The sequence below is a fragment of the Orcinus orca genome, chromosome 3 (genome assembly GCF_937001465.1).
Source record: "Orcinus orca chromosome 3, mOrcOrc1.1, whole genome shotgun sequence".
In the NCBI taxonomy this organism is placed as follows: Eukaryota; Metazoa; Chordata; class Mammalia; order Artiodactyla; family Delphinidae; genus Orcinus; species Orcinus orca.
In genome coordinates, this window is record NC_064561.1 from 52,208,793 (window position 1) to 52,231,865 (window position 23,073).

General features: G+C 38.0%; 1 protein-coding gene across 4 annotated transcripts in view; it reads left to right on the forward strand.

Moving 5' to 3' along the window:
• Positions 1–23,073, forward strand: part of SOX30 (SRY-box transcription factor 30) — a 38,277-nt gene that overhangs the window by 9,188 nt on the left and 6,016 nt on the right. For 3 of the 4 annotated variants that reach the window (XM_049707801.1, XM_004280978.3, XM_049707800.1), the window contains one exon: positions 2,763–3,255. The exons of the other annotated variant lie outside the window; for it this stretch is intronic. In XM_049707801.1, coding sequence (XP_049563758.1) covers positions 2,763–3,255 — 493 coding nt within the window. The remainder of the gene's footprint in view (positions 1–2,762; positions 3,256–23,073) is intronic. 4 annotated transcript variants of the gene reach the window in all.

Consider the following 23,073-nt stretch of genomic DNA (forward strand, 5'->3'; position numbering starts at 1 on the left):
ATCCATTCAACACAGGCAGTAGAGTCTTCCTCTTTAGGAGTGGGTGGGAGAGATTTGCCAGAATTGTTGAAAGTTATTAATAACTTTAAATTTTTTCTTTTCTTCTCATATTGTACTATAGATCTAAAATTCTGCTCTGTACCTCATGTAACAATTAGATAATGCTAGCTGCTTCAACACTCATCTAAACATAACGGTTTAAACAGAATCATGGTTTACTTTTTTACGCATGTAAAGTGCAAAATAAGTATTTCTGGCTTTCTTCCAAGGGATTCATGGACACAGTTTTCTTCTAACCTATGGCTTTTCCATCTTTGATATGTACATTCCAAGTGTGCATGACCTGCGGAAGGGAAAAGAGCATGGAGGATCATGCATGAGAGTTTTTTATGGGCCAGTTTCAGAAGTGGTGCATATCACTTCTTCTTACATTCCATTGGTCAGCCTGAGCCACAGGACCACTCCTAACTGCAAGGGAGGCTGAGAAATGTAACCTAGCTCTATGCTAGAAGGAGAGAAACCAGGTGACTGGCTGGTCTTTTCCATACTTTATCTACAGCGTGATACATTAGATCTCTGCCCGTTCCACAAGTCTTCCCTATTCACTGACAGTTTATCAGTGATGACTAGGTGTTGCAGACTTTAACCTCTTGTTTAGCAACATGAATTTTGACATTTAGGACATCTTCATTATACTACCATATAACTCTCTATGCACCTGATTTATCTGATTTTTTACCTCAGGCCAAAATGGTGCTTGACACATGTTAGTTGCTTAGTGAATATTTGTTTAGTTAAATAGATGCATGATTTTATCACCTCATCCCTCACCGGTACCCCTTATTTTATAAAAATATCTTTGGTAGAAAAGAACATTTGTATCAGCTAAAGGATGAGTCCCTTCCTTCTTCAATAACTGAAATAATATCATTGTTCTCTATGGCTCCTATAATTTGTGTTTCCTTTGCCTAAAATGACCATACTTCTTTTCTGAGGACTAAGAGCCTCTTGTACTGTACAGGGAAAAGAAATCTGCATCAGAGTAGATTTTAGGAGCAGATGTCTTGAGTGCAGTGATAATTCAGTGAATAAAACTGAGAGATTTTACAGGTCAGCCTGGCTTCATAGTTGCATAGAGGAGGAGATTTTCCTTATACCAGATGAATGGTAGAGGTTCTGTCAGCTATAGGTTTACTTGTTAGTTTGTTTTTTCTTTCATCTAGTCATACCTTTCTTAACTATTATTAACCAAGTTCTGTGCCAGGTAATGGGGATACAAACATGAATTAAACTGTTCCTGCTCTTGAGCTCCCAGTTTTGTGATTGTGGTAAGGGTGGCAGACCTGCAAATTTACACTATTTTGTGATGTTTGATAGATTTATAGGTTCTGAGGGAACCTGAAGAGGGAAATTATGTTTGATTAATCAGGAAAGGCCTAAGGCCTGTGCCTCACAGATTGGAGGGCTAGTCCATGTAACCCCATTAACTGAGAATCAGTACCGCTTCATCTACACCCTGCTCCTGTGTTGCCTCTACTTCACTGGGTCAGAGTCCAACTTGAAACAGATATACCCCTTAATTCCCTACCTCCAGGTTTAAAGGGGAGGAGGGGTAGTTATTTGACTTATCTGGAGAGAAGGAAGGAGAGGAAGGTGTTATCTGGCCAAGGCTGAGAGAAGATTCACAGTCCTTTTGGCCTCTGACAGAAACATTTCTAACCACAGGGTCTGTTCTTGGACTGCATCTTCTATATTAATAGAGACCTAACTGCATGGAAATAAACTAGATCATGAATCTATTGCTTTGGCTTCTCTCTGTATTTCTGTGGAAAACTTGAGTTAAATTTAGGCTAAGTGTGTCATTTGGATAACTCAGCAACTCGGTCAGCAGTCCTCTCTTCTTCAGGATCAAAAAGATCAAATACATGATTATTTCACTTGCCTCTAAAAATTCTGCTATATCCAGCATGCCCTGCTGCGATAATATTCCTTTCTTATCTGTCACAAATTGCTGACCTATGGCAAGTCTTAGTCTCACTTGGGAATTTCCTTATATATTCATATTGAATGCAATAAAGCAAAATAATTTTACTGATTGTTTCTTTAGTTGTTTCCAATTAAAAAATTAAATGTCAATTATAATTTAGTTTAATATAGAGAAGTATACAAAATAAAAGAAAAATGACCCATACCACTAGGATGAAACCTCTATTAATATGTAAAATAAAATTGATATATTTAGAGAATAGAAAGTTCAAATAGTACCAATAGGTATAAAATGAAAGTCTGGCGTCCCACGGCCCTGTCTCCTCTTCCAGATGACCACCTTTTAAAAGTAACCACTATCAGTAGTTTCATATTATTTCTTTTAGAAACATTTTTATATATGTGCCAGCATTTGTGTGTATTTGTCTTTCACTCAATCATTTTATTCATTTATTTATTAATCCAAAAAATATTTTTTAAGGGCCTATTCTGTGCCAGGCAGAATTTTGAGGCCTGGGGATACAGTAGTGAGCAAAACAGAAAAGGTCTCTCCTCTTATGGCACTTAGAATCTAGGTGGGAAAGAGAGACAAGAATGTAAAATAAATGAACAAGACGGCTTCAGTTTGTTCAAGATGGTAAAATAGAGTGGTGATGTTCTTAGGTAAGGTGGTTAGTGAAGGCTTCTGGTTGTATAGTTTATTAAGTTCTGCTGAAAAAAGAAAAATATGGAGTGACTCAGTTCATGCCTGACCCATGCTATTTTTATTTCCAAAGATGAAGTTCCACCTGCCATCCAGCTGCCCACACCTGCAGTCCAGCGCCCAAGCCCCATCACAGTTTTCCAGCCAAGCATCTCCAGTACTGCCCAGGTGGCTGTCCAGGCTCCAAGTTTGCCCCTCTGTCCACCACTCCTACCCCAGTGCTTTGCTGGGCCCTCTGAAACGGACACTCATCAGCTGCATTCTGGAGCCAGTCACTCTGTGAAGAGACCCACTCCTGTCTTTCTGGAGAGCACCAGCAGGATTCCAACTAGTGCAAGTACTGCCCACGCCAGATTTGCAGCCTCTACCATCCAGCCTCCCGAAGAGTATCCCAGCATCTCCACTTGTCCCAGAAGTGCTCCAATCCCCCAAGCTCCTCCTATTCCACACTCACATGTCTGCCAGCCCCCTCCCCTTGGCCATGCAGCCACATTATTTGGGACGCCACCGCGATTCGCTTTTCATCACCCTTACTTCCTACCTGGACCTCACTACTTCCCATCAAGGTAAATGAACAATTTATTTCCTTTCACCTAAAACTACTTATAGCTAATGAATTTTTACCTCTGAAGGCCTCTCTTATTTACTGAAAAAGGAACTTCCTCATTACTGCTTGGGATCTATATAATTTAGATTAGTGGCTAAATAGGGGCCAAGCAGTTAATATAAATACATGGAGGGGCCAGATGAGGACTGGGGAAGCCAAGGAGAGTGCATGCCCCATCTTATGAGGCAGCTGCTACTCAGTTCCAGCCTACTGTTGCCGCATGAGAATACAGGCGCCAGTGTTGTCAGATCTGATTTTTCTCTTGAAAAAATAATCAGTTATACGTGACCTTAATTTAAGATCATTTAGTCAAACCCCCTGATTGTATAGAGGTGTGGTTCTGAAACTTTCATATATATATATATAAACCACATGTGATCTTGTTAAAATGAAGACTCTTGAGTCAGCAGGTCTGGGGTACAGTAGTTTCCTATACTGAGTTATAGTAAGCGTAATATTCTGCATGTCTAACAAGCTCCCAAGTGATGTCAGTTCTGCTGATTGTGGACCACACTTTGAGTAGCAGGGATATAGAGAGCACTTGATCTAAGAGGTTAAATGACTTGTCTGAAGTTATATACCCTCTCAGTGCCCTTTTTAACAAACCAAAACGTTTCTTACGTAAATTACCAGTAAAGGAATTTATTTTCACAGGGAAGTATCTAGGGAAAACAAATTTGTAACTTTTCATTTTGGAGTGATAGAATTTAACTTCTTTGCAAGCATTCTAATAAAGTGGCATTAACCTCTACTTTTCAGTTGCTGTTAAGTGTGTAGACAGAGATGGTTTCTGTTGAGAATGGAGTGTTACGTGTTTAACACAATCTTTTATGGTTACTTACTTAGAAAGTAAAACTACTCCCCACTTGGGTACCAAGGCCTCAAAGAACTTTTGAGGTATATATTATGTTGCTTCAATTCATAATGGGATTGCTTGCTTTCAAGTTCTTAGCCCAGAACTGGAAGAAAGTGGAACTAGGGGATCAGATCAGGAGAAAGGGAGATTTTGCTATTTGTTGTTTTGTTTTTCGCAAAAGGCTCTTCTTTAATAGCTTTCAGAAGTCTTTTAGTTCAAGAAATCAAACTTCGAGACTCCTAAGGACAGGGGTTGATAATCTCTTCTCATTGCTATTTCCTAGGATCTGAGATGTTGCAGGAATTTTAGAGAATTTTACAGTGTTTTTTTAGTTATAAGAAGAGTGCTAGGACATAGCTGGAATTTAATAAGTGAGTAGGTTTGAGAAGATCAGCCTTAGTTAGAACCTCGAGGTCCACAAACTAAAACTGCGGAAATTTTATCTTTGTTACATAATTCATTTTGTAATACAGGAAAGACTTAGACAGTATTTACTCACATTAAAGGAGAAAAAGAGGCATCTAGAACAGGTTGTGTACCACAATCTCACTCTAGTTGTTATTGTTTTTTTCTTTTTAGCATTTTGAGAACTTGGCATTTTTATCTATAATTCTCACAACAATCCTTTGTTTTAGGCATAGTAATCCCTTTACTTTTTCAGATAAAGAAACTGATCAGCTGTTAAATAGCTTTGTTAAGGTCACACAACTAGTAAATGGCAGAGCCAGTAGTCAAACTTAGATTTGCTGTCCGATTTTGAATTCCATGTTTGTTTTTTTCACTGTATCAGTAAAGGCTTCTCAATATAATGGCTTCTCTTGATTGGTAGCTGTTAGTTGCTAGCAGAGAATCACATGGAAAATACATACTGTATTTTTGAATGGAAAAATCATGTAGTCAAGTAGACTTTTGGGCAGGAAATGTTTCCTTATATAATAAATAGATAAAATCATAGGAAATTTCTCTTCCTTACTCATGACAAGACTTATGGGATTTAGTTGTTAATGTACAAATCATCTGATAGTTTAAAGAACATTTTGAAAAGAAACTCTGAAAAGTATGTCCTTAGAAGACAGAAACTATACCTTTATCTTTACTACCATTATTGCTAATTAATAATAATGCTATTGGGCTTCCCTGGTGGCGCAGTGGTTGAGAGTCCACCTGCCGATGCAGGAGACACGGGTTCGTGCCCCGGTCCGGGAGGATCCCACATGCCGCGGAGCGGCTGGGCCCATGAGCCATGGCCGCTGAGCCTGCGTGTCTGGAGCCTGTGCTCCGCAACGGGAGAGGCCACAACAGTGAGAGGCCTGCGTACCGCAAAAAAAAAAAAAAAACAACAACAACAAAAAAAAAACAATGCTATTAAAGGAACCAAATGAAGTGAGTTGGTAGTTTTATACTGAATTTTATTTCATGTAAGAATTTCAAACAAGTATGTCAGCTTTAAACATTAAGTTGCTCCTAACTTCTACCTGTATGTGAGTGATGATAATTTTCCCAAGGATATGGATGATCTTATTTATGCTTATTTAGATAGTATATTTCAGTAAAATCCAGCCTGGCTAAATAACAAAATTAATTGATTTCCTCTCAATTTTTCTATTGTCTCTTCTCCCAACTAATAATAGTCTTCTATAAAGAATATTTCCTCCCTAATCTATTCCATTTACGTGTGAATTATTCAACCATTTCAATACCATAATTGTAATGACTTTTGATATATATATTAAATATATACCAAATATACATATTTGATATTTTGCCCTGTGTATCTAGAGTAAAAATCAAGGAGGTTAGGCAGTTTAATCAAGGAGTCACTTTATGAAACAGATGGACACTTAGAAATGCTGATCCCTAGCTGTGAGGGCTAATATCCTCCTACCTTCAAATATTAACCATCTTCATACTGTGCTTATTGAGACACTCTCTTTCTGTACTATATTAATTTCTTAGTTATTCTTTTCACTCCCACCTTTTCTTCTTTTTATTTATTTATTTATTTATTTATTTATTTATTTATTTATTTATTTTTGGCTGTGTTGGGTCTTCGTTTCCGTGCAAGGGCTTTCTCTAGTTGCAGCGAGCAGGGGCCACTCTTCATCGCAGTGCGCGGGCCTCTCACTGTCACAGCCTCTCCTGTTGCGGAGCACAAGCTCCAGACGTGCAGGCTCAGTAGTTGTGGCTCATGGGCCTAGTTGCTAGTTGCATGTGGGATCTTCCCTGACCAGGGCTCGAACCTGTGTCCCCTGCATTGGCAGGCACACTCAGCTACTGCACCACCAGGGAAGCCCCACCTTTTCTTCTATACCTCCGCCTTCTTGTAGTATTTATACTTTCATATGCACAAGAGATATCTAGGATCTTCATTCTGTTGGCCATTGAGTAAATAAATGTGTTCAAAAAGTGTATTGCAGGGACTTCCCTGGTGGCACAGTGGTTAAGAATCTGCCTGCTAAGGCAGGGGACACGGGTTTGAGGCCTGGTCCAGGAAAATCCCACATGCCATGGAGCAACTAAGCCAGTGCGCCACAACTACTGAGCCTGCGCTCTTAGCTCGCGAGCCACAAGTACTGAGCCCACATGCCACAACTACTGGAGCCTGTGCCCTTAGAGCCTGTGCTCCGCAACAAGAGGAGCCACTGCAATGAGAAGCCCGCACACTGCAATGAAGAGTAGCCCCCGCTCGCCGCAACTAGAGAAAGCCCACGTGCAGCAACGAAGACCCAATGCAGCCAAAAATATAAACAAATTAATCAATTAATTTTAAAAAAGTGTATTGCAGTTAGGGATATAGAAAAGATACGAATGATAAATGGGAATTTATTAGCTTGAAATGTATAAAAAAATATAATCAGACATAGCTATATCTATGTATCTATTAGGGAAGGTAAGTCCAAAGAATTCTAAATTTGTGGGATTATATAGCATCTTAACTGTAAAATTTTAGACAAACAGATCTAAAGTTAAAAGCAATTATCCTTAACCCTTGTTTGGTTTGTAGACCTATTTAAGAATTTAATTGAAGTTTTGGACCTATTTTCTGTAATAATGCACATCTACATACATATACAATATTTTGCCTAAGCCTTATTGGAGGATAGAATTTATAGTCCCAAAACATGATAGATTTAGCTAATATGGAATACCTTCTGCTGTAACTATCTATAACTGTTGAATTTATATATGAACAATTTAATACCTAGCTGAAATCACAAGAAAGGAAAATAAATCCCCCTTCATCAAAATGACAAACGAGCTGAAAACTAGTACAGTGGTCTTGGGGGTAGTTTGCAGGTTCATATAGTCTCAGCATTTATAAACTTGGGTTTTAATGCCTACATAAGGAGAGGATATGAGGTCATGACTCTGCTCAAGGTGAGGAGCTGAAACTAAAACCTCTTCATAAAGCTAAGACCCTAGAGGACTTCCCTGGTGGCCCAGTGGTTAAGAATCCGCCTGGCAATGCAGGGGACATGGGTTTGACCCCTGGTCCGGGAAGAACCCACATGCTGCAGAGCAACTAAGCCCGTGCACCATAACTACTGAGCCTGCGTTCTAGAGCCCACAAGCCACAACTACTGAGCCCACACACCACATCTACTGAAGCCTGTGTGCCTAGAGCCCGTGCTCCATAACAAGAGAAGCCACCACAATGAGAAGCCCATGCACTGCAATGAAGAGTAGCCCCCGCTTGCTGCAGCTAGAGAAAGCCCACACACAGCAATGAAGACCCAGTGCAGCCTAAATAAATAAATAAATAACTTTTAAAAAAAGCTAAGACCCTAGAAAGGCCTCTCAACCTTGATAAAGTAATAGAAGATTTTTATCATTGACCCAGAGAAAGCACAAAGGAAACTTGTTTTTATTCAGGGCTATATATGGAAAAAAGTCTTCTGTTAGAAATCAAAACCCTAGATTATACTGCACACTGGTTGAGAATCTGAAATCAACCTATCCACTTGATAAACTGAGAAGTTAGGGATTTCCCTGGAGGTCCAGTTGTAAAGAATCCACCTTACAATGCAGGGGACATGGGTTCAATCCCTGGTCAGGGAACTAAGATCCCACATGCTGTGGGGCAACTAAGCCCACGTGCCACAACTACTGAGCTCACATGCCTCAACTAGAGAGCCCATGTGCCACAAAGTACAGAGCCCACATGCTCTGAAACCTGCGTGCCACAGCTACAGAGCCCACGTGCCCTGGAGCCTGTGCACTACAACTAGAAAAGAGAAAAAACCCACACGCCACAACTAGAGAGATGCCTGGGCACCACAACGAAAGATCCCTCATGCCTCAACAAAGATCCCACGTGCCACAACTAAGACCCGATGCAGCCCCCCCATAAAATAAATATTAAAAAATAATAAAAAAAATAAACTGAGAAATGAACATAGAAATTAGTTCTTGGATGACTTACCTGGGACAACTATTCTAGAGGAACATTTCCACCATTCAAGCCACTTGGAATTTCCAAAGGGAGAAAATTGTTATTAAAGGTGAACTTTAGAAAATTATGGAACACGAGGAAAGTATTCATTAAGAACAAGAGTCAGTAGATGGTACAAATAGGAGAATTAACGCCCCAAGAATTTGAAATAACTGAAAATCAGGGAGAGACTAAAAATCAATATTTCAAATGTTTAAAGAGGACTTCTGTACCAGCCAAGATGCAATATAAAGAACTGTATCTACCCTCATCTGAAATGATAAAAAACAGACAAAATATATGAAGATATGGTTTTCAAGACACTATTTACCAGGCAATGAATATGAAGATCCCTGAGAGACAGAAAATAAATGAGGTAAGCCTTGCAATCTAACCAGCTTACTGACCTGGAAACCGTGGCACAAGCAGATCCTTGCAGACACCCTGAGTTGAGGAGATGGAGCTGAGAGACCAGTGAAACCAAGTCAGTTAGAATTCTCAGGATAGAGTACTGGAGAGAAGAAGCTGCACAGTGCAAGAACTCTGGATCTCTACATAGGTTCCATCTTGAGTATTCAGCTGAATACTGATCAGTGTATGCCTGTGAGGAAAATTACCCAAGGCTAGTGGAAACACTACCTGAAAAATCAGAAACAACAGTTCCCAGCAATCACACCAGGCTGGAAATAGTTCCTGTTCTCACCAAACAGATTGGAAAACCTTGATGGGGTATTAAATACTTAGAGAGTCTTGTTTCAGCTAGGCCTAGACTAAAAATTTCTAATCAATTTTTATCTAAAAAATTTTATCTAAAAATTCGTAAGATCTGAAATGATCAAACTGTTTTCAAGTAATTAACTGCATCCAAAACAAAGCTCAAGGATATTAATAGAAATAGTATGATTAAAAAGATAAGTGAGAGGGAGTTTCATTTCTGAGGTGGCAGCATGAGGAGCTCTGTGAAGCTGCTCCCAAGCAAACAAGCATGACTCGTGAAAACTATTTTAAAAAACTAACCGCTTAAATTCTCTGGGCAGTGTCCTAAGGGCATACAGCAAATGAAGAAACATTTATTCAAGAAAACATCCTAAAACTTGGTGAGAACAGCAAGAGTCTATGACCCTTGAGCCATGACAAATACCATCCCTCACTCCCACCCTCAGTTCATCTGGATGGAATGCCAACTCTGGGTGGGTATGGCCAAGAACGTAGCTCTCACTCCCCTCAGCTCCTAATCAAGGGATACAATATCTTACAGAGAATGGTAGCATTTCTCATCCTCTCCAGCTCTTGAGTTAAAGAAACTAAGTTGATGGTGAGTGTGACCAAGAGGTTGTGGGTTCCTTTTCTTCGCTCAGCCCCTACTAACAGGATAGCCACTCAACTCTAAGGATGACAGGCAGAGAATACTGCAACCCTGAACACGCTTGACCCAGGTCACTTGTAGAAGAGATGTTCTATGCTGGCAGAGGCAAGCCAAGAAGACCAGAGATTTTGCCATAAGAACAGAGAGCTCAGAAGCTTTCCCCCAAAGGAATTTGACTTTATCTGAAACAGTGTGGGGAAGTTCAACCCTAAGGACACTCTTGAAAACAATGAGATTTTGGTGATAAGCAAATAAAAAGAGACTCCTCTTAATTGAGACCAAGCAGCTACTGTATGCCAGCTAGTACACCAAAGAGAACTAGGGAAAGAAACAGCTAAGAAGAGCCCTCCTGCAGTCAGAACAAACCTCAAAAACTCCTCAAAATTTACCCCTTCTGAATTTAATTGGATCAGACTGTGGAACAATCTCTGCCCCAAGGCATTTCGAAAATAGAGCAATCAACCAGCAATTAGTGGAATCTTAACAGCTGTATGTGATAACAAATGAGTCAGAGAGCTTAACACAAAAATCAGGGAAAGAGATAGTCAAAGAGAGTCCTGCTAAAACCAATATCATCCTAGGGTGACTGTATTCATGTCCAAGTCTGTGCCCTCTGAGGAGTGACACTCAAGGTTCACACTGCAGAGGAAATAGACTTCACTAAAATAGTCTGTCCCTGGTGGTCCATTGGGTAAGACCCTGTGCTCCCAATGCAGGGGGCCTGGGTTTGACCCCTGGTCTGGGAACTAGATCCCGCTTGCATGCCACAACTAAGAGTCTGCATGCTGCAACTAAGAAGTCTGCATGCCTCAACCAAGACCCGGTATAGCCAAAATAAATAAATAAATAAATAAATAAATAAATAAATAAATAATTTTAAAAATAAAAAATAAAATAGTCTAGTCAAGTCAGTAAACAAAAAACAAGCAAAAAAACCCAAAAAAAGTAGCCCTGGAGAAGTGAAAGAGTCATTGTCCAGAGTTCCTACAGTATATTACCTAAAACATCCAGACTTCAACCAAAAATTATGACATGCACAGAAACAGGAAAGCACGATTTGTACATGGGGGAGAAAAACAGGCAAAAGAAACTACCTGTGGTAGGGCCCAGATTTCAAATTTGACAAAGGCTTCCAAGCCATTATAAATATATTCAAACAATTAAAGGAAACCATTCTTAAAGAAGTAAAGGAAGTTATGATGATGATGTCTCTTCATAGAGATACTATCAATAAAGACATAGAAATTATAAAAATAGCCAAATGGAAATTCTGGAGTTGAAAAGTACGATAACCAAAATGAAAAATTCACTAGAGGGGCTCAACAGTAAAATTGAACGAACACAAGAATGAATCAGAAAACTTGAAAATAGACTGGTAGTGATTATACAATCTGAAGAATAGAGCGGAAAAAGAATGAAGAAAAATGAACAGAGCCTCAGAACACAGTAATCATTAAGTGTACCAGTGTATCTATAAAAGGAGTATCAGAAGGAGAGAGGAGAGAGAAAGAAGCAGAAAAAAGTACTTGAAGACCTAATAGCTGAAAACTTCCCAGATATGATGAAAAATATTACACATTTAAGAAATTTAATGAATTATGAGTAGTGTAAAAGCCAAGAGATCCACAGCGAGACACATCATAGTAAAATACTGAAATCCAAAGCCAAAGAGAAAATCAAAGTGAGAGAGACAGACAGACAGACAGACACTCATCATGTACAAGGAAACCCCAGTAAAATGAACACCTGACATCCCATGAGAAACAATGGAGGCCAGAATACATATTTAAAGTACTGAAAAAAACCTGTCAACTCACATTTAGTGAAGCCATGTTTCAAAAATGAAGCCAAAGTAAAGAGATTCTCAGATAATCCAAAACTGAGATTGCTAGCACACTTGCATTGTGAGAAATACTAAAGGGAGTTCTTCAGGCTGAAAGTAAGTGATCACTAATGGTAGTTGGAATACAAACAAACAAAATGCCAAAGAGCCCAGTAAAGGTAAAAATGCAATTATAAAAGATAGTATAGGAAATCTAAAAAAGAGTGGATATATGTAATGTATACGTATAACCAATTCACTTTACTGTACAGCAGAAACTAATACAACATTGTAAAGCAACTATACTCCAATAAAAATAAAAAAATAAATAAAAGATAGTATAAAAAAGACAGTATAAATCTTCTTTTGACTGGTTTTAAAAGCAGTTGTATAAAACAATATGCAAATAATTGTTTTGGGGGACCTATAACATATAGAAATGTAATATATTTGATAATAAAAGCATAAGGAAGTAGGTGGAGGCAAAGTTGTTTTAGAGTAGGGAAATGATGGCAGATGGTAACTTGAATCCACAGGAACAAATGAAGAGAACCAGCAGTAGTGAATAAAAAGGTTAATATAACAAACTTCAAAGTATATACTTGCTCTCCTTTCTCTTCTCAGCTTATTTAATAGGCATAAAATTATATAAATTAATAATCATACCAATAGATTGCTGGTTTTATAACATATAGCTATAATTTATATAACAATAGTAGTACAAAAAGGGGGAAGAAGGAGTAGAGCTATATACAAGCAACATTTCTATATTTTGGGACTTCCCTGGTGGTCCAGTGGGTAAGACTCCATGCTCCCAACGCAGGGGGCCTGGGTTCAATCCCTGGTCAGCGAACTAGATCCCGCATGCATGCCGCAACTAAAGATCTTGCATGCTGCAATGAAGATCCTGTATGCTGCAACTAAGACCCAGTGCAGCCAAAATAAATACATATTTTTTTTAAATTTCTATATTTTACTGGAATTAAGTTAGTAAAAATCTGAAGTTGATTCAGGTAAGGTAAGATTATATGATTAGCCCTAGAGCAACCACTAAGAAAATAACGAAAAAATAGTGGAAAAGTTGTTAAAGGAACTAAAAAGTTATTTAGAAAATATTTACTTCATGCAAAAGAAAGCAGTAAAGAAGGAATAGAAGGCCACAAGGAAAATACAAGACACATAGAAAACAAAAAATAAAATGGCAGACATAAATCCAGCTGTTTCAATAATCACATTAACTGTTAATGATTAAACAATCAAAAGGCAGATGTTGTATAACTGGATAAAAATCAAGATCTTAACTATATGTTGTCTACAGTAGACACACTTCATAGTCAGACTCTTCCGAAAAATGGGAGGGCCTCATTCCATGAGGCCAGTATTGCTCTGCTACCAAAACCAGAGAAAGACAACATAAGAAGTAAAAACTGCAGGTCAATATCTCTAATGAATACAGAGACAAAAATCCTCAACAAAATACTAGCAAACTGAATTCAGCAGCATAACAAAAAGATTATACACTGTAACCAACTTGGATTTATTCCAGGAATGTGAGTTGTTTAACATTTGAAAATCGATTAATGTAGTATAGGATAAGGGACAAAACCACACAATCATCTCAGTAAACCCAGAAAAAAAGCATTTGACAAAACTGAGCACTTCTTCATGTTGAACATGAAGTATTCCAGCAAACTAGGAATACAAAGAAACTTCCTCAACTAGTTAAAGGGCATCTAACAAAAAAACCCTAACTAACATTACACTTAATGGCAAAGACTGGAGATCAGCAAGACCCACTTAAGATCAAGAATAAGACACGGATGTACATTTTTACCACTTCTATTCAACATTTTACTGGAGGTTTAATCCAGGACAATTAGACATGAAAAGTAAATAAAAGGTATCTAGATTGTAAAGGAAGAAATAAAACTATATTTATATATTGCACAATCTTATATATAGAAAATCCTGAGGAATCCACAAAAAAAGCTATTATAAGTAACAAATGAATTCAGCAAGTTTTCAGGATATAAGACTAATATATATAAAACAGTTGCATTTCTGTACAGTAGCAGTGAATAAATAGAAAATGAAATTGAGAAAACAATTCCATCTACAATAAAATAGAATTTAAAACCTTAGGAATCAATTTAACAAAATAAGTGCAAAACTTATATTCTGAAAAGTACAAAACACCACTGAGGTAGAATGTCACTGAGACTTACAGAATAGGGAGCCCCAAGAATCTCTCTCTCCACTGAAGCAATAATTAAGCTGGCAAAACCTGTCAGAATCAGCTGGAGGGGTGTTTAATGAAGAAAGAAGCTGCTAAATTCTGATAAGAGAGCACTGTGGTATTTTTGCCACAGCCATCTCACATTTTCTACTTCAGTGATGGCCAAGGGGATGGTGACCCATGTTCCTGGTGTGACTTGTTGCTATTAGAGGAGGCAGTACAGACCTTGTTCTTAAAGCATTATGGTTGTGCATTTTTGACCTGTCTGGTGACTTCCTGAGGAATTGGCTCAGGGGCTTACCTAAGTTTGACTCTCCCAAGCATTCCCTTAGAGTTGGAGTGGCCTCACAGCTAGTGTTTGTGGAAAATATTTAAAGGTATGTACTGTCCACAGCTGCCTGGGTTAAGGGACAACAGACAGGACAAGCAGCAGACAGACTGAAAAGCCTAGAAGAGACTGGGAAAGGAGATATATGGGGAATAGAGTCTTTGAAAATCTCCCATGTATACTGAGGAATCAGTACACAAGGGCACAAACATATCCAGAGCTAGCATATCCAGAGCTAGCATATCCAGAGCTAAACACATGTTCAGCAAACACTGGAGAAGACCCTAAGCTTTCACCTCTGACTGCTTTTTAGGCTCTATGTAAATAGGAAATCAAGGCTGAAGAAGACTTGTAAATAGCTTGACCCAAAACTTCCAAAATTTAAAGAAAGATAGGAATCCAAGACGCTCAATGAACACTAAGTAGGGTAAATTCAAAGAGATACATTATAATCATCTGTCAAAGCCAAAGAAGGAGAGACTCTTGAAAACAGCAAGAGGGAAGTGACTAATCTTGTACAGGAGATTCTCAATAAGGTCAACAGCCAGTTTCTCATCAGAAACCAGGGAAGTCAAAAGACAGTGGCATAGCATAGTGCTGAAAGAAAAGAAACCATCAACCAAGAATTCTATAACCAACAAAATTACCCTTCAGAAATGAAGGAGGGCTTCCCTGGTGGTGCAGTGGATAAGAATCTGCCTGCCAATGCAGGGGACACGGGTTCGATCCCTGGTCTGGGAAGATCCCACATGCTGTGGAGCAACTAAGCCCATGCACCACAACTACTGAAGCCTGTGTGCCTAGAGCCTGTGCTTTGCAATAAGAGAAGCCACTGCAGTGAGAAGCCCATGCACCACAACGAAGAGTAGCCCCCCCCGCTCACTACAACTAGAGAAAGCCTGTGTCCAGCAACAAAGACCCAACACAGCCAAAAATTAAAAAAGAAAGAAAGAAAAGAAATGAAGGAGAGGGAATTCCCTGGCAGTCCAGTGGTTAGGACTCGGCACTTTCACTGCCAGGGCTCCAGATATGATATCTGGTTGGGAAACTAAGATCCCACAAGCCACGCAGTGTGGCCAAAAAAAAAAAAACGTAGAGGAAGTTCATCACCAGTAAACCTACCCTACAAGGAATGCTAAAGGAATGCTAAAGGAAGTATTTCAGAATAAAATGAAAAGGCAGTAGACAGTAACTCAAAGCCAGACAAAGAAATAAAGAACACTGGTAAAAGTTACTAAAATAACAGATAGAAAAGCCAAGTATCTTTTTTCTTTTGTTTTTTTGGCCTCGCCAGAGACATGCAGGATCTTAGTTCCCCCGACCAGGGATCAAAGCCATTCCCCCTATAGTGGAAGCACAGAGTCTTCACCACTAGACCACCAGGGAAGTCCTTCTTTTGTTTTTAAAAGCCAAGTATATTGTATTTTTGGTTAACAACTTTTTTCTGTGTGATTTAAAAAGCAAATGCATAAAACATCTATTATAAAATCTGTTAATAGATATAAAATGTATGACAGTAGCAATACGAAGGAAGGAAGGCACTATATACAAGCAGAATTTTGATATGCTAATGAAGGTAACTTAGTATCAATTCAAACGAGATTGGTATAAATTTAAGATGTTAATTATAATCCCCATGGTAACCACTTAAGAAAATAACTTAAAAATATTTGAGGAAATTCCCTGGCGGTGGTGGATAGGACTCCATGCTTCCACTGCACCCCTGCACCCCAACTCAGGAACTAAGATCCCACATGCCACGTGGTACAGCCAAAAAATAGAAAAAAGGCAGAGTAAGTATTTCCTTATCAGTAATCCCCTTAAATGGATTAAATTAAAAGGTAGATTGGCAGAATGAATTTAAAAAATAATCACACTAAATCTTGTCTCTAAGAGACTCACTTTATTTATTTTAAAAAATAAACATGATATTCACTGAGCAGATTTTTTTTTTTTTTTTTTTGGCTGCACCATGTGGCTTGTGGACATCTTAGTTACCTGACCAGGGATCGAGCCTGTGCCCCCTGCAATGGAAGTGCAGAGCCCTAACCACTGGACCACCAGGGAATTCCCACAGGAGACTCACTTTAGATCCAATGACACAAATAGGCTGAAGTGAAAAAATAAAAACAGATATTCCTTACAAGTAGTAACCAAAAGAGAGCTGAGGTGGCTATAATAGTATTTAACAAAATAGGTTTTATGTCACAATTGTTACAAGAGACAAAGACATTACATATTTTATTTATTTATTGGCCACGCTACGTAACATGTAGGATCTCAGTTCCCTGGCCAGGGATTGAACCCGGGCCTCAGCAGTGAAAGCCTGGAATCCTAATCACTAGGCCACCAGGGAACTCCCACATATCTATTTTAAAATGTTAAGAAGGGACTTCCCTGGTGGCACAGTGGTTAAGAATTCGCTTGCCAATGCAGGGGATGGGTTTGATCCCTGGTCTGGGAAGATCCCACATGCCATGGAGCAGCTAAGCCTGTGCGCCACAACTACTGAGCCCAGGCGCTGCAACTACTGAAGCCCACGCGCTCTAGGGCCCATGTGCCACAACTACTGAGCCTGCATGCTGCAACTACTGAAACCTGTGCACCTAGAGCCCATGTGCCGCAACTGCTGAGCCCACATGCTGCAACTACTGAAGCCCGCGTGCCTAGAGCCCATGCTCTGCAGCAAGGGAAGCCACCACAATGAGAAGCCCGCGCACCACAATGAAGAGTAGCCCCCACTTGCTGCAACTAGAGAAAGCTTGCGCGCAGCAACGAGGACCTAACGCAGCCAAAAATAATAATAAAATGTTAAGAAGGTATAACAATTATAATCACATACATATATAACAACAGTACCCCAGAATATATGAAGCAAAAATTGACAGAATTGAAAGGAGAAATACTCAGTTATGCAATAATTGTTGAAGACTTCACTACTTAATTTTATTTATTTTTTATTTAGATATAATTGACATATAACATTATATTAGTCTCAGTATACAACATAATTCTTTTCTTGTGATGAGAACTTTTAAGATTTAATCTCTTAGAAACTTTCAAAAAAACAATACAGTATTATTAACTATAGTCACTATGCTGTACATTACATCCTGAGGACTTACTTATTTTATAAATAAGAAGTTTGTATATTTTGACCACTTTTATCCATTTTGCTCACCTCTCACTCCCAATCTCTGGCAACCACAAACTGTTCTCTGTATCTATGATTTGGTTTTCTTTGTTTTTTGTTTGTTTGTTTTTAGACTCCTCATGTAAGTGAACCCATATGGTATTTGTCTTTCTCTGACTTATTTCACTTAGCATAATGTCCTCAAGGTCCATCCATGTTGTTGCAAATGGTAGCAATGATATCATTGTGGTTTTAATGTGTATTTCCCTGATAATTGTGAGCACCTTTTTTTTTTTGGCTGCATTGGGTCTTCATTGCTGCGCATGGCCTTTCTCTAGTTGTGACGAGCAGGTGCTACTCTTCATTGAGGTGTGTGGGCTTCTCATTGTGGTGGCTTCTCTTGTTGTGGAGCACAGGTTCTAGGTACACAGGCTTCAGTAGTTGCAGCACACAGGCTCAGTTGTTGTGGCACATGGGCTCTAGGGTGCGTGGGCTTCAGTAGTCGTAGTGCGCAGGCTCAGTAGTTGTGGCTCGCGGGGTCTAGACCGCAGGCTCAGTAGTGGTGAGTGGTGCACAGGCTTAGTTGCTCCACGGCATGTGTGATCTTCCCAGGCCAGGGGTTGAACCCATGTCCCCTGCATTGGTAGGTGAATTCTTAATCACTGTACCACCAGGGAAGTTCTTGAGCACCTTTTCATGTACCTGTTGGCCATCTGTATGTTGTCTTTGGGAAGAAAATGTCTGTTTAGCTCCTCTGCCCATTTTTAAATCAGATTTTTTTTTTTTTTGCTATTGAGTTATATGAATTCTTTATGTATTTTGTATATTAATTGTTTATCAGATGTATGATTTGCAAATATTTTCTCCCATTCGGTAGGTTGCCTTTTCATTTTGTTGATGGTTTCCTTTACAGTACAGAAGCTTTTCAGTTTGATGTAGTCCCACTTGTTTATTTTTGCTTTTGTTGCCTTTGCTTTTGGTGTCAAATAAAAAAAAAAACAAACCAAGAAAAAGAACTTGCCAATTCAGTTGTCAAGGAGCTTATTGCCTATGTTTTCTTCTAGGAGTTTTAAAGCTCTGGGTCTTATGTTTAAGTCTTTAATCCATTTTGACTTGATTTTTGTATATGATGTAAGATGGGGTCCAGTTTCATTCTTTTGCATGTGGCTGTCCAGTTTTTCCAACACCATTTATTGAAGCTACTATCTTCTCCCAATTGTCTATTTTTGTTAATTAATAGCCATGAATTAATTAGCCACATATGCATGGGCTTTTTTATAGCTCTGTTTTCTGTTCCATTGATCTATGTGTCTGTTTTTATGCCAATACCATACTGTTTTGGTTACTATAGTTTTGTAATATAGTTTGAAATCAGAGAGTAAAATGCCTCCAGCTTTGTTCTTTCTCAAGATTGCTATGACTATTCACTGTCTTTCATGTTTCCAGAAAGCATTTGGGATTGTTTGTTCTATTTCTGTGAAAAATGCCATTGGATTTTGATAGGTATTTCACTGAATCTGTAGATAGCTTTGGGTAGTACGGATATCTTAACAATATTATTTCTTCCAATCCATGAGCACAGAATATCTTTCCATTTATTTGTGTTTTCTTCAATTTTTTTCATCAGTGTCTTATAGTTTCCAGTGTACAGGTCTTTCACATCCTTGGTTAAATTTATTCCTAGATATTGTATTCTTTTTGGTGCAATTGTAAATAGAATTGTTTTTCTTAATTTCTTTTTCTGACAGTTTGCTGTTAGTGTATAGAAATGCAACTGATTTTTGCATATTGAATTTGTATCCTGCAACTTTACTGAGTTCACTGACTAATTCTAACAGTTTTTTTGGTTGAGTTTTTAGGTTTTCCTAGATATATTATTATGTCATTTGCAAATAGAGACCGTTTTACTTCTTTCTTTCCAAGTTGGATGCCTTGTATTTCTTTTACTTGCCTAATTGCTGTGGCTAGGGCTCCCAGTACTATGTTGAATAAGTGGCAAGAGTGGGCATCCTTGTTCTGTTCTTTATCTTAGAGGAAAACCTTTAAACTTTTTACCATTGAGTATGATATTAGCTGTGGATACTTTAAATAATGAATGGAAGACCATCCATCCAAAAATGATGAAGATCAAAAATGAAATAGAAGACTGTATGATACTTTAAACCAACTAGATCTAACACAAATACATGATCTCCACCCAACAACAGGATATAGATTCTTCTCAAGTGAAAATGTATATTCTGTAGGATAGACCATATGTTAGATCACAAAATGAGTCTCAGAAATTTTTAAAAGATTGGAACCATACAAAGTTTCTTCTCTAACCATGATGGAATGAAACTAGTCATCAATAACAGAAAGAAAAACTGGAAAGTTCACACATATTGGAAATTAAACAACACACTCTTAACCAATGGGTCAAATAATATATCACAAGGAAAACTAGAAAATACTTGGAGATGAATGAAAGTGAAAACACAACATACCCAAACTTAAGGAATTATATAGCAAAAGCAGTGCTGATAGAGGAATTCATAGCTGCCCTAGCCTACATTTAAAAAGAAAGATGTCAAATTACAACCTAACTTTATACCTTAAGGAACTAGAAAAAGAAGAGCAAATAAAACCCAAAGCTAGCAGAAGGAAGGAAATAATAAAGATTAGAATAGAGATAAATGAAATAAAGAATAGAAAAACAATAGAGAGTTTAATGAAATAGAGAAAAAAAGGTCAACAAAAGTTGGCTTTTTGAAAAGATCAACAAAATTGACAAACTTTTATAGCTAAGCTAAGAAAAAAAAGAGAGAAGACATAAATTACTAAAATCAGATATGAAACTGGGTACATTACTCTGACCTCATAGAAAAATGATTATAGGATAATAATAAATAATTGTACACCAACACGTTAGATAACCTAGATGAAATGCACAAATACTTGAATTACCAATACTGCCTCAAGAAGAAATAGGAAATCTGAATAAGTATATATCAAGAGATTGAATCAGTAATTAAAAACCTCCCAACAAAGTAAAGACCTGGACTAGATAGCTTCACTGGTGAATTCTACCAAACTTTTAAAGAAGAATTAACACTAATCCTTCTCACAGTCTTCCAAAATATATAAGAGGGAACGATTCTAAAGCCAGCATTACTCTGTTACCAAAGCTAGAAAAAGATATCACAAGAAAGAAAATTACAGAATCAACAAAATACTAGCAAACTGAATCGAGCAGCATATTAAAAGGATTATACACCAAGACCAAGTGGGATTTTCCCCAGGAATTGTAAGTGTGGTTCAACATCAGGAAATCAATCAGGGTAATACATTTCATTAAAAGAATGAAGGAACAAAACCATGTGATCATTTCAATTGATGCCGAAAAAGCATTTGATAAAATCCAACACCTTTTCATGATAAAAATCAATTCCTGATTTCAAAACTTAGCAAACTAGGAGTAGAAGGGAACTTCTTCTACATGATAAAAGGCATTTATCAAAAACCGACAGTTAACATCATACTCAATGGCAAAGGACCAAAAGCTTTCCCCCTAAGACTGGGAACAAGACAAGGATGTCTGCTTTCACCACTGCTGTTCAACATTGTACTAGAAGTTCCAGCCAGAGCAATTAGGCAAGAAAAAAAGACATCTAAAATGGAAAAGAAGTAGAATTACCTCTTTTCACACATGATACTATATATGGAAAATCCTATATATAGAAAATCCTAAAGAATCCACAAAAATTTATTAGAGTGAATGAATGAATGCAGCAAAGTTGAAGGGTATAAGATCAATATACAAAATTCACTTGTATTTCTGTACACAAGCAATAAGCACTCAAAAAAGGAAATTGAGAATACAATTCTTTTTACAATAGCATCAAAAAGAGTAAAATACTTAGGAATAAATCTAACCAAGGAGATGCAAAACTTGTAAACTGAAAACTATAAAACATTGCTGAAATAAATTAAAGAAGACTGAAATAAATGGAAAGGTATTCGTGTATATGCATTGGCAGACTTATTATTAAGATGGCAATACTTCCCAAAGGGATTTACAAAATCAATATAATCCTTTTCAAAATCCCAGCAGCTTTTTTGCAGAAATGGAAAAGCTGATCCTAAAATTTACATAGAATTTTAAGTGACCTGGAATAGTTAAAACAATTTTGAAAAAGGAAAACAAAGTTGGAGCACTCACAATTCGTGACCTCAAACTTACTACAAAGCTACTTTGTATCAAAAAACATGGTATCAAGAGAAAGAGGAGACAAGCCACAGACTAGGAGAAAATATTTTTAAAAGATATATCTGATAAAGGACTGTTATCCAAATATACAAAGAACTCTGAAAATTCAGTAATAAGAAAATGAACAACCCGGTTAAAAATGGACAAAAGACCTGATCAGATACCTCACCAGAGAACATATACAGATGACAATTAAGCATATGAAAAGATTCTCCATATCATATATCATTAGGGAATTGCAACTTTAAACAACATTGCAATATCACTACACACCCATCAGGATTGCTTTTCCCACTACACCATGATGCTTCTGTAGGTATTCATTTTCATCCATGTAACCTTTTAGGATTACTCTTTTTTTTTTTTTCAATAAATTTATTTATTTATTTTTGGCTGTGTTGGGTCTTTGTTGCTACATGCGGGCTTTCTCTAGTTGTGGCAAGCAGGGGCTACTCTTCGATGTGGTGTGCGGGCTTCTCATAGCGGTGACTTCTCTTGTTGTGGAGCACTGGCTCTAGGCACGTGGGCTTCAGTAGTTGTGGCATGCCGGGTCAGTAGTTGTGGCTCGTAGGCTCTAGAGTGCAGGTTCAGTAGTTGTGGCACACGGGCTTATTTGCTCCACGGCATGTGAGATCTTCCCAGACCAGGGCTTGAACCTATGTCTCCTGTATTGGCAGGCGGATTCTTAACCACTATGCCACCCGGGAAGTCCAGGATTACTCTTATCTTTACTGATCTTTTTGTTCTCCAGATATAACACTAACTTGTTTATACCACACCAATATAGCTGTGTGATGTTTGCATTATAGCACACTTTAGCACATATCAAGTATATACTACCTGGATTTTAGATTTTTTTTAAATTAAATTCTCCACCAAACCTTGTGTAATATCTTGCCTATATTGAGTCCTAAAAGAATAGTTAGTAGGTAAATTGTTCCTAGCTGAAGAGAAGAAGGCTTTGTGAAGGAAGTAGATTTGAGCACACCCTTGAAGTATTTGTGGAATCCAATGGATGAAGAGATCTAAAGGTGGAAGAGCTACCGAGCAAAGTCATAGTAGCTGCAAGTACAATGCATTCAGGATGTATGTATTAAAGTAAAAATGCCTGAATAAGGATGTGGCAGTAGAAATGGAAACCTGAAACGTTTCAGAAACTAGGTCTCATATTTGTGATATTGAACACGGGCAAGGTCCCTAGCACTTGGAGATTTGGGGGTAGGACACCAACCACTGAAGAAACCCTATATTTACAAAGAATTTGAGATGATAGTCTATTATGTCAATCATACTTATATTTTTAAAGGGAAGGAAACAAAGTTGACCTTTTAAAAAAAAATGTGGGAGCATGAAAT